This window comes from Talpa occidentalis, unplaced genomic scaffold (assembly GCF_014898055.3).
Source record: "Talpa occidentalis isolate TD23 unplaced genomic scaffold, MPIMG_talOcc4v2.1 talOcc4.17, whole genome shotgun sequence".
In the NCBI taxonomy this organism is placed as follows: domain Eukaryota; kingdom Metazoa; phylum Chordata; class Mammalia; order Eulipotyphla; family Talpidae; genus Talpa; species Talpa occidentalis.
In genome coordinates, this window is record NW_023601754.1 from 58290856 (window position 1) to 58305570 (window position 14715).

Consider the following 14715-nt stretch of genomic DNA (forward strand, 5'->3'; position numbering starts at 1 on the left):
CAGGCCTCTTGCTTTAAATCAAAAGGTGGAAATGATTAAGCTTTGTGAGGAAGGCAGGTTGAAAGCTGAGACAGGCTGAAAGCTAACTCTCTTGTGCCAAACAGTGAGCCAATTGTGGATGCAAAGGAAAAACCCATGGAGGAAACTGAAAGCGCTCCCCGGCGAACACAGGAACCATAAGGCGGCGAAGCAGCCTTACCGCTCTTATGGAGAAAGTTGGAGTGTCTCAGAAAGAAGATCAAACCAGGCATAAATTGGCTTAGCCAAGGCCTAATCTGGAGCGAGCCCTGATTCTCTTCAATTCTATGAAGGCTCAGAGGGGTGAGGAAGCTGCAGAAGAAAAACTTGAAGCGGGCAGAGGTTGGTTCATGGGGTGTAAGGCCAGAAGCCATCTCCCTCACATAAAAAGGCAAGTGCTGATGTAGGCTCTGCAGAAGTTACCAGTAGGTGTAGCTAAGATCCATGATGAAGGCAGATACACTAAACATGAGATTTTCAATGTAGATGAAAGAAACTTCTACTGGAAGACACCATGTAGGACTTTCATAGCTAAGAGGAGAAGTTAGTGTCTGGCTTCAAAGCTTCAAAGGACCCACTGACTCTCTTGCTGGGGCTAATGCAGCTGGTGACTCAGTTGAAGTCAATGCTCATTTGCCATCCCACGAATCTGAGGACCCTTAAGAATGATGCTGAATCTCCCCTGCCTGTGTTCTAGAAACAGAACCACAGCCTGGATGACAGCACACCTGTTTGCAGCCCAGTTTGCTGACTATTATCAGCCACTGTTGCAACCAGCTACTCAGGAAAGACGATCCCTTTCAAAGTATCAGTGCTCATTGACAATGCCCTGGGCCACCCAAGCACTCTGGTGGAGACGCAGAGACTAATATTGCTTTAATGTCTGCTAATACAACATCCTTTGTGTAGCCCATGGACCCAGGAGAACTTTTGGCTTTAAAGTCTTATTATCTAAGAAGCACATGCCTTAGGTTATAGCTTGCCAGTGGGTATGAGCAAGGTACATTGAAACCTTCTGGAGAGTTCGTGCCCTTCTAGATGCTGTCGAGCATTCATGATTCGTGGGAGGTCAAAAAACCAGCATTCATGGGGGTTTGGAAGATGTTGATTCAACCTTGATGGGTGAGCTTTGATACATCAGTGGAGGAAGCAGCAGCAGAAGTGTCGGAAACTGCGAGAAACCATAATGAGAAGTGCAGCCTGAGGCCGGGACCATGGCTGCTGTCTTGTGATGAGACTTGAATGGATTTTATCACATGATACAGTTTCTCATGGAGGAACAAGCAAGTGGGTACTTGAGATGGAGCCTCTCCTGCTGAAGATGCTCTGAGCAGTGTTGTCATGACAACAAAGGAGTTAGGAGAGGATGTAAATTGAGTTGATGAAGCAGCTGCAGGGTTTGAGAGGATTGACTCCAATTTTGATTTTTTTAAATTTATTTTTGCAGGGCCTCCCCAGTGGCGCAGCGGTTGAGCGGTGGGTTGCGAAGCTGCCCGCTGCCTCTGCGGCGCCGGTTCGATCCCTGGCTGCTCCCCGGCCACCAGAGGAGGGTCCCGCATGGCGCGCAGACCTCTCCTGCCGCCCGCTGCTCCCCTCAGCAGTGTACTTCGGTCCTTCTGCCTGCTCTGCTCCCCGCTCTGGCTCTGGTGAATTCTCTCACCCTCCCGCGCTTCTGACTGTACCCAGTGCATGTATAAACAAAACAAACAAACAAATAAATAAATAAAACATGCCTCTATAAAAGAAACAAAAAAAAAAAAAAAATTTATTTTTGCATAGAAGAACTGGGGTGTAGGCCAGAGGTGCGGGGGGTGAGAGGATTCACCAGAGACTGAGGGAGGAGCAGAACAGGTGGATCTACTGAAATACACTGCTGAGGGGAGCAGCCGGTAAGACAGGAGTGGTCTGCTGTGCCATGTGGGTAGCTGCCTAGCCAGTGACCAAACTCAGGCCATGGCAGTGATAGTGCTGAGACTTAACCTGTAGGCCACCAGGAGGCCCTTTGATTCCAATTTTGAAAGGAGTTTTTGCTGTGGGTCATTTGCTATCAAACAGCATTGCATGCCTTGGAGAAATCTTCCGTGAAAGGACAAGCCCCTGAACGTGGCAAGCTTCTCGTTGCCTTATATTAAGAAACCAACACAGCCACCCCAGCCTCCAGCAAAGAGATTAGCACCTGCTGAAGGTCAGATGATGGCTCAGATTTTGAAATTAAGGTATGTACCCCCTTTTTTTAGACACAATGCTATTGCACACTTAACATACCAAGTACAGTGTAGTCTGAACATAACATTTTTATGCACCGAGAAACCAAAACATTTGTGTGACTTCATGGCGATATTCACTGTATTAAGATGGCCTGGAACCGAACATTCAGTGTCCCTGTATCGTGTCCCTGTGGCAGCCCAAGCAGATACGTGTAGTCGGCCGGGTAGGTCCTCGTGTTTTGCTTTTATAGAGTTGTACTAAATTGAAACCTAGGATATGGTGTGCTGTTATCACTGGTTTCACCTTCCACCCACCGACCCACATTTATGGAGCATCTATTCCATCCCAGCCCCTCATTTAGACACTCGGGGTGGGGGGGACCTGTGGAGGAATATGACAGCCTTCAGCCACTGTCCTCGGGACTCTACACTCCAGGGAAAGAGACGGATAGTCGTGGGGTAAACAAAGCGATGAGATAGAGTGTGAAGTGGGGATGCTGGGGGAAGGGAAAGCAGGGCAGTGGACAGGGGGCAGGGGTGCTGGAAAGAGATGATATTTTAGACAAAGAGGCCTGAGAAGGCCTGACGGAAGGGGGGTGTCTTGCGGGGCTCATAGTGTACAGCCACCACTTTAAGAGCCGCAAATAGTCGATCCGATATTCTCTGCAGTTAGAATCTAGGCTGATCTCTAACTCTCACGGGTATAAATAGATTCCAGGGGCGGGGGAGTATATATTTGGAGTCTATTTATCTAAGTGGGATTAGCAGGTCTAAAGGTGGGAGAATTCGTGCTGGTTTCATGTCGCTAAAAAGCCATGAAGCAGATGGAGCAAGGTCAGGCCCACGGGCGGGAACGGGAGGCGGCGGGCGTGGCTGTGGCACCCGCTCCGGCCTCGGGCCGCGGGGTGGCGGCCCGTCACCAGCTGCTCCGCAAACGCCTTTCTGCGGGAAACCGTTTCTCCAGCAGGTAACCCCGCCAGGGGGGACCCCCTTCCTGCTGGAACCCTCTGCCTTTTACAGAATGATGCAAGGCCTTCTCCCCTCTTAAAAGCTGTCAGCAAAAAGCAAAACAAAACAAGCCCAAATACAACAACAACAACAAAAAACTAGGAAAAATATAAGGAGAAAAGTTGCCCTTATTGCTGCTTCCTGGGTAGAACTAACAACGTTACATCCTTCTGGGCCTTCTCTGCTCGCGCCACCCAGGGACAGTCACTGCCCTAAAGGCTTCCTGTAGCTTAGTCCATTTAACCGGCACAGTAGCCTTAGGGGTGGGCCCTGCAGTTCACACACATGCACACACACATGCACACACACAAGCAATGCACACACACAATGCACACGCATATGCACACGCATATGCACACACACGCACATGCACACATAATGCGCACACACAATGCACATACACACGCACATGCATACACACATGCACACGCACATGCACACACACCCTTATTGAGATGAGCTCCACATGTCATCAGTTCTACCATTTAAGGTGTACAGTTTAGTGGTTTTTTACACATCCACGGAATTATGCTGCCATCACCCCGATTCCGTTTTAGGATGTTTCCATACCCCCCCGCCCCCCGAAACTCCATACCCGTTAGGATTCAAGCCCCATTCCTACTCCCCCCGCCCCCCAACAGGAAGGGACCATTGGAAAAATATTTATTTATTTTAGTAAAACATTTGACATGAGCTCTACCGTCCTAAAACAGCCCAGGGGCGCAGAGCCGCGGGGTGATCTGAGCGCGCTGTCAGCGGACTCCAGCGCCGGCTCGTCCTGCTCCCCTGAAATTGCTGCTGGCTGAGGAGGGGCTCCCCCCTCCCCCCGCCCCCGCCGCCCCTTCCTCCAGCGCCTGGCGCCCCGAGGTCCCCGAGAGCGAGCCCGGGGTCCGGCGTCGCCCCGCAACCCTCTGCTTTGCGCGCGCGCCGAGCTCGGGGTGGGGTTGGGGGGGCGGCGGCCCTAGTGGGGTGCCCGACGCGCCGGGGGTCCCGCCTGCGCTGCGGCCGCGCTCACACCCACGCCGCCGGGGCCAGGCCGATCCGGTCGTTCTCGCGGTCGAAGACGGAGAAGAACTTGCGCAGGAAGACGGCCCCCAGCACCCAGAAGCGCGGCCGCGGGGCGTCGCGCAGCGGCCTGAAGTTGCTGTAGCAGCCGTCCCGGGCCCGCGGCCCGCCCTGGGGAGAAGCCCGTCAGCCCCGCGCGCCCGCCCGCCCCGGCACCCCCAGCCCGCCGCGGCCCCGCGCCCCGCTCCTGCCCTCCGGGGGCGAGCGCCGCTGCAGAAGAGGGGAGCGCACGGGGGCCCAGGGTCGCCGGGATCCCCTCCCAGCCGGTCGGGCTGCTCCCCCGGCAGAGAACCCCTGTCCTCTCCCCGGTCCTCCAGCCCCTCCTCTCCGAGAGGGACCCCGGCAGCCGTCCTGCCCAGGCTCGCGCCCTCCCCTGCTCCCCGGGGTCTGCAGCCCGCAGGGTCTGCTCCCGGCGCCTCTTGGTACCCTGGCACCTTGGGGTGCCCTGGGCATGGAGCCCCGGCAGACCCGCCTGCCCTGAGCAGGCCCCCGAGGGCTGCGGTGAGGCTGGGGTTTAGATCCGCTTCAGCCCCCTCTTTCTTAAAGGCTCACGAACCCCCTGGGTCTCCTCTGCAGACCCTCTGCAGACGCTGCCGGGCTGGCATCTACTCAGCCTCAGCCACTGCCAGGTGCTGCCAGCTCTCTGCATCTTTTATTCACTGCAGCATGTGACCACCCCACCAGGGGAGGGGCTCATACCCCCCTTCGCAGAGCCGGACTTGGGGCTACCAAGGGGAAGTCGTGGCTTAGGTCCAGGGTGACCTTAGGTCCAGGGCGCTTGGAGAGAGGAGCGCGCTTGGCTGGTAATTATGGTGGGACAACACGCCGGGACTGTCCCCGCCTGTCGCTGCTCCTGCCGCCTGGCTGGGGCCTGCCACAGCTGACTTCCAGGCTCCCCCACCCCTGCGTCCTGGTTCAACTGAAGCTCCTTGAGGACAGAGGCCATGTGTCCCCTCTGCTTATGCCTAGCACCCCGCTGCACCGGCGGGTGCTCCCTGTTTATCTGAGGATGATGGTGTCCTGGCTGCCCTTTGCTACCTGGAGGTTTGTTTTGTGGGAGGCACCCGCCTCAACTTGGGGGTGAGGGTGGAGGCGCAGCAGTGCCTGCATTGGCATGACTTGGCCTCTGGGTGGCAGCCCCCCTTTCCTGCAAGTCCCACATTTGAGACCCAGACCAGGGGTTGACCCCTCACCACGCGGATCAGCTGGATGTAGGCGCTGGCTGGCAAAGGGAAGTCGAAGCCATTGATGGTGAAGACGATGTCAGGCAGGGTATTCCTGGCCTCGCAGGGGACCACCAACTGTCAGGGGAAGGGAGGGGACAAGGTTGGCCTAGCGTATCCTTCCTTGAGGGGAGCCCCGGGTGACCCCAGGCATGACCCTGCACCTCTTCATTGTAGTAGTGCCTGCCACGGAGTCTCTTCTGGATGTTGAGGACCTCCGTTGCCGGGCCAGCCAGCAGCGAAGTCCCGGTGTCCAGGATGGCCTGGCAGCTTCCGTAACAAGCAATGACAATCCCGTCCATGGAGATGCTGACAGGGGACAAGCAGTCACCTGGGTCACTCTGCTACCTTTCTGGCCACCGGCAATCCCTGGTATCCCCAGAACAGCCTTCAGTTCGATCCTGCCCCCCGTTTCCTTCGCTCTGGTCAAGCCCACCCTCACCGTTCTTGCATGCACCTGGGGGGTGTTTATGAATCCTTGGGCAGCGTGTCTGTGTGTGTGTGCATGAGCGCGTCTGTGTGTCTATGTGTGTGTCTATATGTGCACGAGTGTGTCTGTGTGTGTCCATGTGCATGAGTGTCTGTGTCTATGTGTGTGTGCATCTGTGTGCCTGTGTGTGCACAAGCATGTCTATGTGTGTCTGTGTGTGCACCTGTGTGTCTCTGTGTGTGCATGAGTGTGTCTATGTGCAGTTATGTGTGTCCACGCTGTGCACACACATGTGCATGGAGCATTTTTCGTGACAGCCCTTGGAAGGAGGGACTCACCTGTCCACGGTTATTTGCCAGTAAAGGGGTCTGGACACGGGCACCCACTTGAGTTCGCCAATGTAGTAGGTGGGGTCCACCCCTCCGAACATCACCACGCTGCCCTCCTTGCTTTTGCTGAGGGGAGGAGGAAGAGGAAGAGCTTGTTACCGGGGGAGGGGGGGTGGGGGGGAGTAACAGGTGACTCTCTACAAGCGCGGTGAAATGCCAGGTACTGTCTGGGGCTGTGTCCACCGTGGGCCACACCTCATACAGCTTTCACGTCTATACGTATTCCTTGCCTGCCCTCCCTACCTGCTTGGAAAATATTTGTTGAATGAGTCATCTCTTTTGATTGGGCTCAGGGTTCTGGAGGCTCAGAGAGATCAACTAAGCAGCTTCCAATCATGCTCTAGAGCTGGGATTTGAACCCAGGTTTCCTGGAGCCCATAGCTCAACCACACATGGAATCATGGGTCCACCTCTGCCTTTGGTGGGAAGACACAGTCTTCCCAACCCTCAATCTTCTGGTCTGTGGTCTCCCCCCTCCCCTCCCAGAACCCTTGTGACCCCTGCTCTTGGGGAGGTGCACCTCAGGGGTGAATTCCAGTGCTGCCAATTCCAGTACCAACAGAGAAATTGTGTGCAAACCTCCTCTCTGAGCCTCCATTTCCCCATCTGTCGAATGAGGGAATTGAACCGCAAGGGGTCAGCAAACTTTCCTGCAAAGGGCCAGCTTGTTGATATTTTAGCACTACAGACTGCAGGATCTTTCTGGCAACTGTTCAAGGCTGCCGTTACAGAGCAAAAGCGGCCACAGACAAACATACATGCATGAACATGGTTGTGAGCCAATAAAACTTTATTTACAAAAGTGAGTGGTGGGCCAGATTTGGACCTCAGACCACAGTTTGTTGACTGACCCCTGTACTAGACTATCTCTCAGGAAACTTCTGGATCAGATTGTGTTGGAGAAAGGGCTTGTTCAATGCAGACTTACCTGCTTAAGTAGAAGGCGAAGACTTCCTGAGAAAGGAGGCCTTGCTGCCGCAGGTTGTCAAAGAAGGGGGTGATCTTAAGGCGGGAGAGGCCAGGGTAGGCCAGGCCCAGGATACCATCGAAGGGCCCATTTTTCATAGCCTCGCCCTCCTTCAGGGTCAGGCCCAGTGTCTGGTTCATGACAATAAGGTTCCCGATCTGAGGAAGAGAAAGGTGTTCCCGTGTAAGGCTTTGAGATGTGGCAGGGCTGGGCTGAGTGGAGGTGGGCATTACCATGAAAAGCTGAGGCCTGGCAGTGCCCCAGTTGAGCCCCGATGGGTGTAACAAGCTCATCAGGAATGTGGGTGGTGTTTGTGCAGTCTGCTCCAACTCTTGCTCCCCTTGCCAACATCTTCTGAATTGTCAAATATCCCTGGTTCCTTTTTTTTAACAGGTGGGGAAACTGAGGCTCAGAAGGGGACTAAATCGTTCCCCCTTGAGGACAAAATGAGCGAAGAGCAGGATAGCCTTTTTTTATCTTCTGCTAGTCTGATGACAGAAAGAGAGCAAATTCCTTGCGGTTCCTGGTGGAGTCTGCGTCCACCCAGGAACACAGAGGCCCGTGACATTGCATGACCATCAGGGCTGGTGTGAAAGTTCCACCTGGGAAATGTGCTTTTGGAAATGGGTGCGAGTGTGTGTGTGTGTGTGTGTGTGTGTGTGTGTGTGTGTGCGTGCTCAGGTGCCTTGGGGGACACAGTCCATAGTCTTTATTAGATTCTTTAAGAATCTAGTTTTCATCAGATCCTTCAGGCCCCCAAAGGTAAGCACCCATTTATTGGGGTCTGGCTTTCCCTACTCGGGGACCTGGAGCCCTGGCTGCCCCAAGAGCCTCCAGCACACCTCTCCCCGCCACGACCCCCGCATGTATGACTTCTGACTCCTCTCCACTGCTCACCAGGATGTGCCCTTGGGCAAAGCACTCACTCTCTGTGGCTGCTGCGTGGGGCTGTGGCAGCGCGTGGGCATTACTCTGGCTAAGGTGCCTGGCAGGGGCGCTGAGAACACAAAGGTACCCACCTCTTTTCCTCACCTCTGCCTGCTCACGCCCAAAGCAGCCCTGAGTTGTAACCACGGGGAAGGGAGTAGAGCCACATCCGCCCCCAGACCCCTCAGCAGGCAGCCAGCTGCTGGAAAGGATGGGCTGCTCCTGGCTGGCCAGTAAGCGGCGACCACACCCGGCAGGCTGGCCGCAGCAACCTCTTGGTCTTCCCGTCTCCTCGCTACCTGAACATTGTCAGAGGCCAGAAATCCGGACACCTCCCCGGAGGCGTAGAAGATGCTAAAAGTCTCGTAAGATGTCACGTAGGTAGATGACTGCTGAGGGTCGAAGACTTGGTGATTAGCTGCAGGAGACATGGGAGGGGGTGAGCATCCTTAGGGCCTGTCAAGGACCAAGGGGGGTATGGGATGCAGAAGGAGGGACGGGGTACTCACTGCAGGCTGCGCTGGAGCAGTAGATGGAGGGCACCCACAGGTGGGTTGAACCCGTGTCGAAGATGACCTTGAAGTTCTGAGGGGGTGTTCCAACATGAATGTTGCCGACGTAGGCCATCTGCAGGGTGGAGTTGAGGTGAAGGGGCAGGCCTGGCTACCCAGGTCTCCCCTAATTCCTGGGGTGCTTGCTTCCATCAGAGTGTCCCCAGGTCTCCTGAAATCACTTTGCATCTGCCCCACCTTGCAGCCCCTGCTCAGGCCAGTGCCTCGGTCTCCCCTGAAGCCTTTCTACTCTTAGAGCCCAGCTAGAGTGCTTCTTTCTCCAGGAAGCCCTCCTAGGTGACCCCAGGCCACTTCCTTTAAACTCAAAACATGTCATAGCAACACAGTGTCACATCAGTACCTTTTACTGAACACTATTTACTCTTTGCCTGTCTCAGGCTGAGCGATGCTTTCTTTTTTTTTTTTTTTTTTTTTAAATTTTTTTAAGATTTATTTATTTATACAAGCACTGGGTACAGTCAGAAGCGCGGGAGGGTGAGAGAATTCACCAGAGCCAGAGCCGGGAGCAGAGCAGGCAGAAGGACCGAAGGACACTGCTGAGGGGAGCAGCGGGCGGCAGGAGAGGTCTGCGCGCCATGTGGGACCCTCCTCCGGTGGCCGGGGAGCAGCCGGGGATCGAACCGGCGCTGCAGAAGCTGCGGGCAGCTTCGCAACCCAGCGCTCAACCGCTGCGCCACCGGGGAGGCCCGAGCGATGCTTTCTTGAAGAAGAGACAGGACCTTTTGCTATCAATAACAGTTCCCATAATGTTAGTTTTTTACAAGATCCTGTACCATAAGGGCTCAATGACTTTTAACTGGAGTCATTCTTGGGGCTGCAGGGGTTACACCCCTCTACCTGGGGTACTGACCTTGATTTTCATTTGACTTTTTTTTTTTAATTTATTTTTATTTATTTATACAAGCACCGGGTACAGTCAAAAGAGCGGGAGGGTGAGAGAATTCACCAGAGCCAGAGCGGGGAGCAGAGCAGGCAGAAGGACCGAAGTACACTGCTGAGGGGAGCAGCGGGCGGCAGGAGAGGTCTGCGCGCCATGTGGGACCCTCCTCCGGTGGCCGGGGAGCAGCCGGGATCGAACCAGCGCTGCAGAGGCTGCGGGCAACTTCTCAACCCAACGCTCAACCGCTGCGCCACCGGGGAGGCCCGATTTTCATTTGACTTTGTCATTTGATCAGATGTGGCTCAGCCTTCACCTAAAATCCAGTGACTCACCTAGCTCAGTGCAAACCCCCTCAAACCAGACACATGGTTCACTGGTGCCTGGTGATAACTCGCTGGCACAGAGACAGGTGTTCATTGCCACCTGGGCCTGGGCACTGCACCCCAAGACCTGAGAGCAAGCATACCTCATATCTCCCCTCGAGCACGGCAGGCTTGGGGTCCCTGCCCTATGGTGTTTCTGCCTATGGGAGCCCCTGCCCCAATATTCTCGCTCCCGCCTCCAGACCACCCATGTTCATCCAGAACTCTGGGGTGCGCTCGGGGGTGCCGTCCCCTCCACCACACTCACGTCATGGTAATTCCTCAGGGGCATGAAAGTCTTGTCCTCGTTCAGATATCTGTGAAGATACTTGTAGGCTGGCATGTCGGGCTGCTTCTCTGGGTAGCCGTCCAGCAAGTATTTTTCCCTGAGTTCTTCTCTCATGGACTTGACCTGCCTCAGGGGGATCCTTCAAGGCAACATTGGGAAAGCGAAAGAAATTAGAGACAGAAACCAGCTGCCAGGGCTGCCAGCTGCAGCAGCGCCCGAGCTGTGATCGTCCGCTGTGTTCCTGAGCGTCGTCTTAGGACAGGACATGAGGGGGCCAGTCGTGGACCTAGGTCGGGCTACAGGGTCGATGGTGTAATCTTGAGTGAGCCACATCACCACTCAGATCCTCAGTTTCCCCATCTGTGAAAAGGTGGAATGATGACCCCCTTCTCTGGGATGTTTGGGTATTAAGTGGGGTGAGGCTGTCACACTCCCATGTCGGGAGGTCTTGATGGTGACGATCGTCTGCACCACAGCTGCTGTGGCAACCTCGCTGTATCTTTCTCAAAGAAGCCCTGGGAGGGAGGGAGGGGGGAGTGGAAATTCAGGGAGCTTGTGACTTAGTCGCTGGCCCACTGCTTGTTTGAGGCAAAGCTGGGTCTAGATGTGGCCCTTTTGCTCTCTTTCCAGGGTTTATCGAGACAGGAGGGGTGACAGAGGAACTAGGACATGGGGACACTCAAGGGGGCCGAGACAGACAATACGTTAGGGAAATGAGAAGGGCAGAGGAACAAGAAAGAATCAAAACAGAAACAAACAAACAAAAATCCCAGAGATTTCTGCACACAAAGACATCCAAAGATAGAGAGAAATAGAAGGGAGGTCTACAAAGAGGAAGACGGAGGGACACCCACTCCTGGAGTGGACAGAGCAGGAGGAGCTGGGACCCAGCGGACAGCTGCACAGGATGTGCACTGAGCAAGTCCAAAGAGCGCCGTTTGCACATCACTGCTGATGTGAGGGGCGCCCCAGGACTTGTGCAACTCTGCAGGCCTGCCCCAGCACCCCTGGGCCCCTGGGGAGGAAGACAATCAGAGGGGTGACTGCACAGCTGGACCAGGGCAGAGAGGCTCCTCCCATCCCCTTGGGAATGTGGGTCTACTTCCTTCCCCGCTCCCAGAAGCTGCCTAAGGACACATCTTTGAGATCAAAGGAGCTCACAAGACCATCTGGACAGTGTCCATGATGAAGGCCTTCACAGACACTTGGAAGATTTGCTGGCCAGGTATGGAAAACTGACTGCCTTGCAGCTAAGACAAGTGTCACAGTCAGCTTCCTCGGTTTTAAAAACCGTCCCCACCAATGCGGAGTGGTCACTCATTTCTCCCCAATACCCTCCGTGCACTGGGGGCCGATTTCAGACGCCCCACAGTGCAAGTGGCAAGATACTCAGCAGTACACGCGGCCCAGAACATTAAGATGGAGAAAGATTGCCCTCCCCTCTCTCTCCCCGGATGCTAGGGAGAAGAAGGAAGCAAGAAAGAACCCAGAAAGAAGGCTGCTGCCCCCCCCACTTCCCGTCTCTCCCATGTCCCCAAACTTACTTGACTAAGCATTCTGAGAGGGCCGCCAGCCAGAGGACCCCAAGCCACTTCATGCTTCCTTCCTGACTCAAGTGCTCAGGGCGGGGCTGGCTCTGCGCCTGCAGCACCGTGGTCCTTATGTACACCTGCACCTGCCCTAGCTGTCCCCCCAGGGCTGCTAAGGATCCTGATAAGAAAGACAAATCTACCTGATATGATCTTTAACCCTCTCCCCGCCCCCACTCAGTGTTCTTGAGGAGGACACTTAGGAAATCCTTCAAAAACAGAGATTTCTACTGCGATCTCTTCCTTGGGACTTGGTTAAAAAAATCAGAACCACATGGTGTAATAAAGAGGACCACCGTGGAGGGAAAGGCCCGCTAATAATGTGATAACAGTAAGTGCCAGGTGTCACGCTTGGTGTTTAGGATCACCCCGCATTCTTCCCAGAGAGCCGCCCCCCACCCCACCACCCAGCACGCCTTGCTGGCCTTCCTTGGAAAGGAGACTGTTAGGAGGAAAAGAGGTTAAATGGGAGCGTGACGACTTGGGGGGCAGCTCATGAGTGGCTTTGGGGTGGGATCCAGTGGGACGATGCAGGCCAGGGACACCTATATTCCACTCTGCTTCCAAGATCTAGGCATGGGGTGGGGGCAGCCCAGCTACCGGGGCCTGGGGGCAGATCAAGCCTGGCTTGTGCCCAGATTGGCAACCTGGTGGCTCCCCTTAGCCCCCTCTTACTCATATAACATGAACCCTTTTCCTGCGTGGACTGGGTTGCGTTTAGAGCAATTTCCAGTCAGCCTCTGGAGGCTTCGATGCAACGTCTTATGTATTGTTCAGGGAATATGTGGCTGAAGCGGGAGGGCCAGCCAAGTCTGGGTTCAAGGGTGATGCGTCTTTGATATTGCAGAAAGACCTTGGCACTTTGAAGTGGGGGAGGGGATGGAGGGATGACTCTTTCACACTCTGTAGGGATTTAGCTATATGGATGCGAGGCCTCTTCCTCTGGTTTCAGTGTTAAGGTGATGCCAGCTTTGTAAATGCACCAGGAAGCCTTCTCTCTTCTTGGGTGTTGAGCAATAATTTGAGCAGGATGGGCATAAGTTCTTCAAAGTTTTCATAGAACTAGTCTGTAAAGCTGTCTGGCCCTGGGCTTTTGTTTGGCAAAGATTTTTAATTACTCTTTCAATTTCCATGCTAGTAATGGGGTTTATTCAATTCTTCTGTATCTTCTTGGTTTCATCTTGAGAGACTATTTGATCTACAAACTTGCCCACTTCTTCAAGGTTACTGAATTAATAGATGGATTTGGCTGGAGAAAAAGAGCAGACCCCCAGGGTAAGGCTGGGCATCCCTGGCCCTCATGGAGTGTGAGCTCCCATCACTGGACTACGTGGGCAGGCACTGGTGCCGATACCCTGTGGGCACCTTTAGAGAAGTGATGGAGGAACCAGATTATGCTGAGGGACTGGCCCTTCCCCGGGGCCCCAGGCTCACCTCAGGGAAAATAGATGCCCGGGCTAGTGCGCTAGAGGCTCCACCCAGGAGGACAGGCAGATTGAGGGGGTCGGAGTGATTGCTGGTGGCTCCACTGTGCTCCAAGACCCGTTGCTGCTGGCAATAGCCCCATAGCCTCAGATCTTCCATCCCAGTGGGCGCATGGCCGCAGAAGCTGCCCTCCTGGCAGCCGAGTGAGGCTCACTGCTGGGGACTCACTAGTGAGGTGTGTGATGAGGTCATGGTGGGTGGCTGTGGTCTCGATGTGCCCTGGGGGACAGCTGTGGCCTTGATGCTCCCCTGCCTGGGGAGCAGCCATTGACTGAGCTTGGCCATCTTGGGTCTTTGCCATTGCTACTTCCCTCGTTCTGGAAGGTTCTTCTCCCAGCTTGTTGCACGGGTGGCTGCTTCCCCAAGTTCAGCTGTCACCTCAAATGGGAGGCTTTCCCCGAACACTCCAGTCTCCCGGGCACTGAGGCTCCTCATTCAAGGGCGTCCTCCCCTGAGACACTGAATGCATTTTCCCTCGTGCTTTTCATGGGAGCCCTATGAGATCGAGAGGGTCCCCACTTTACAGAGGAGGCAGCTGAAGTCTGGATGTGACTGGTAACTCCTGGAAGACATACAGACGAGGAAGTGGAGGAGCCAACCGAGGGCTGCACATCCATGGCCCAGGGCTGGGCTGGGTGGGGAGGGGCAGAGGGGCGAGTGGGGAGGGAAGGGGGACCAAGAAGGAAAATGGTTGTCTGCAGGAAGATATTCATGCTTTCAGTGAACTCCCCTTGACAGTGGTCAAGGCTCCTGTGCAGAGGGGACAGTGTGCAGACTGTTCCGGGACACCAGAGCCAGGCAGGCAGGAAGGAGGCCTGAAGTCCCCCCCCTTGAGCCACTGCCCAGCAACCCCCGGGGAGCCCGGCTGCTACCCTGCAGGGCCAGCGTCCCTCCGGCTCGCAGGTCTTGCAGACCAAGGAGGCAGAATAACCCAACCCAGAAAGGGCGGCTCCTCCAGGCGTCCGGGGAGGCCGGGCCTCGGGGAAGGTAAGCTCAGCGCCCTGCCACCTCCAGGAGCGGGCGCGCTGCCTACTCTCCCGCTCCCAGAAGCTGCCCAAGGACATATTCTTAAGATAAAATCCCCGACGTTGTAAAGGGCAGCCTCTCCCGCCCGCCTGTGACTCTGCAGGGGCCTCTCTTTTTCTCCTTTTCCCAATAAACCTGCCCTTTTAAAATGTAAAAAAAATAAAAATTCTAGATGTTGAGACCACCTGGAGGGTGCACAAGGCTAAACTCGGTTCAAACCTCTGCATGAACTTTCAGGATCTGGGTTAGAAAACTGATTCGTAGCGCCCAAGCCCTTG

General features: G+C 55.0%; 1 protein-coding gene across 1 annotated transcript; it reads right to left on the reverse strand.

The window, feature by feature from the left end:
- Window positions 1-4244: 4244 nt before the first annotated feature.
- LOC119248826 (pregnancy-associated glycoprotein-like) lies at window positions 4245-11934 on the reverse strand. Its single transcript, XM_037515700.1, has 9 exons — window positions 11882-11934; window positions 10317-10476; window positions 8744-8861; window positions 8534-8652; window positions 7269-7465; window positions 6290-6406; window positions 5686-5830; window positions 5492-5599; window positions 4245-4409 (listed from the first exon to the last, which is right to left on the reverse strand). The coding sequence occupies exons 1-9, from the start codon at window positions 11932-11934 to the stop codon at window positions 4245-4247; spliced, it is 1182 nt and encodes a 393-aa protein (XP_037371597.1).
- Between the last annotated feature and the right edge of the window lie 2781 nt (window positions 11935-14715).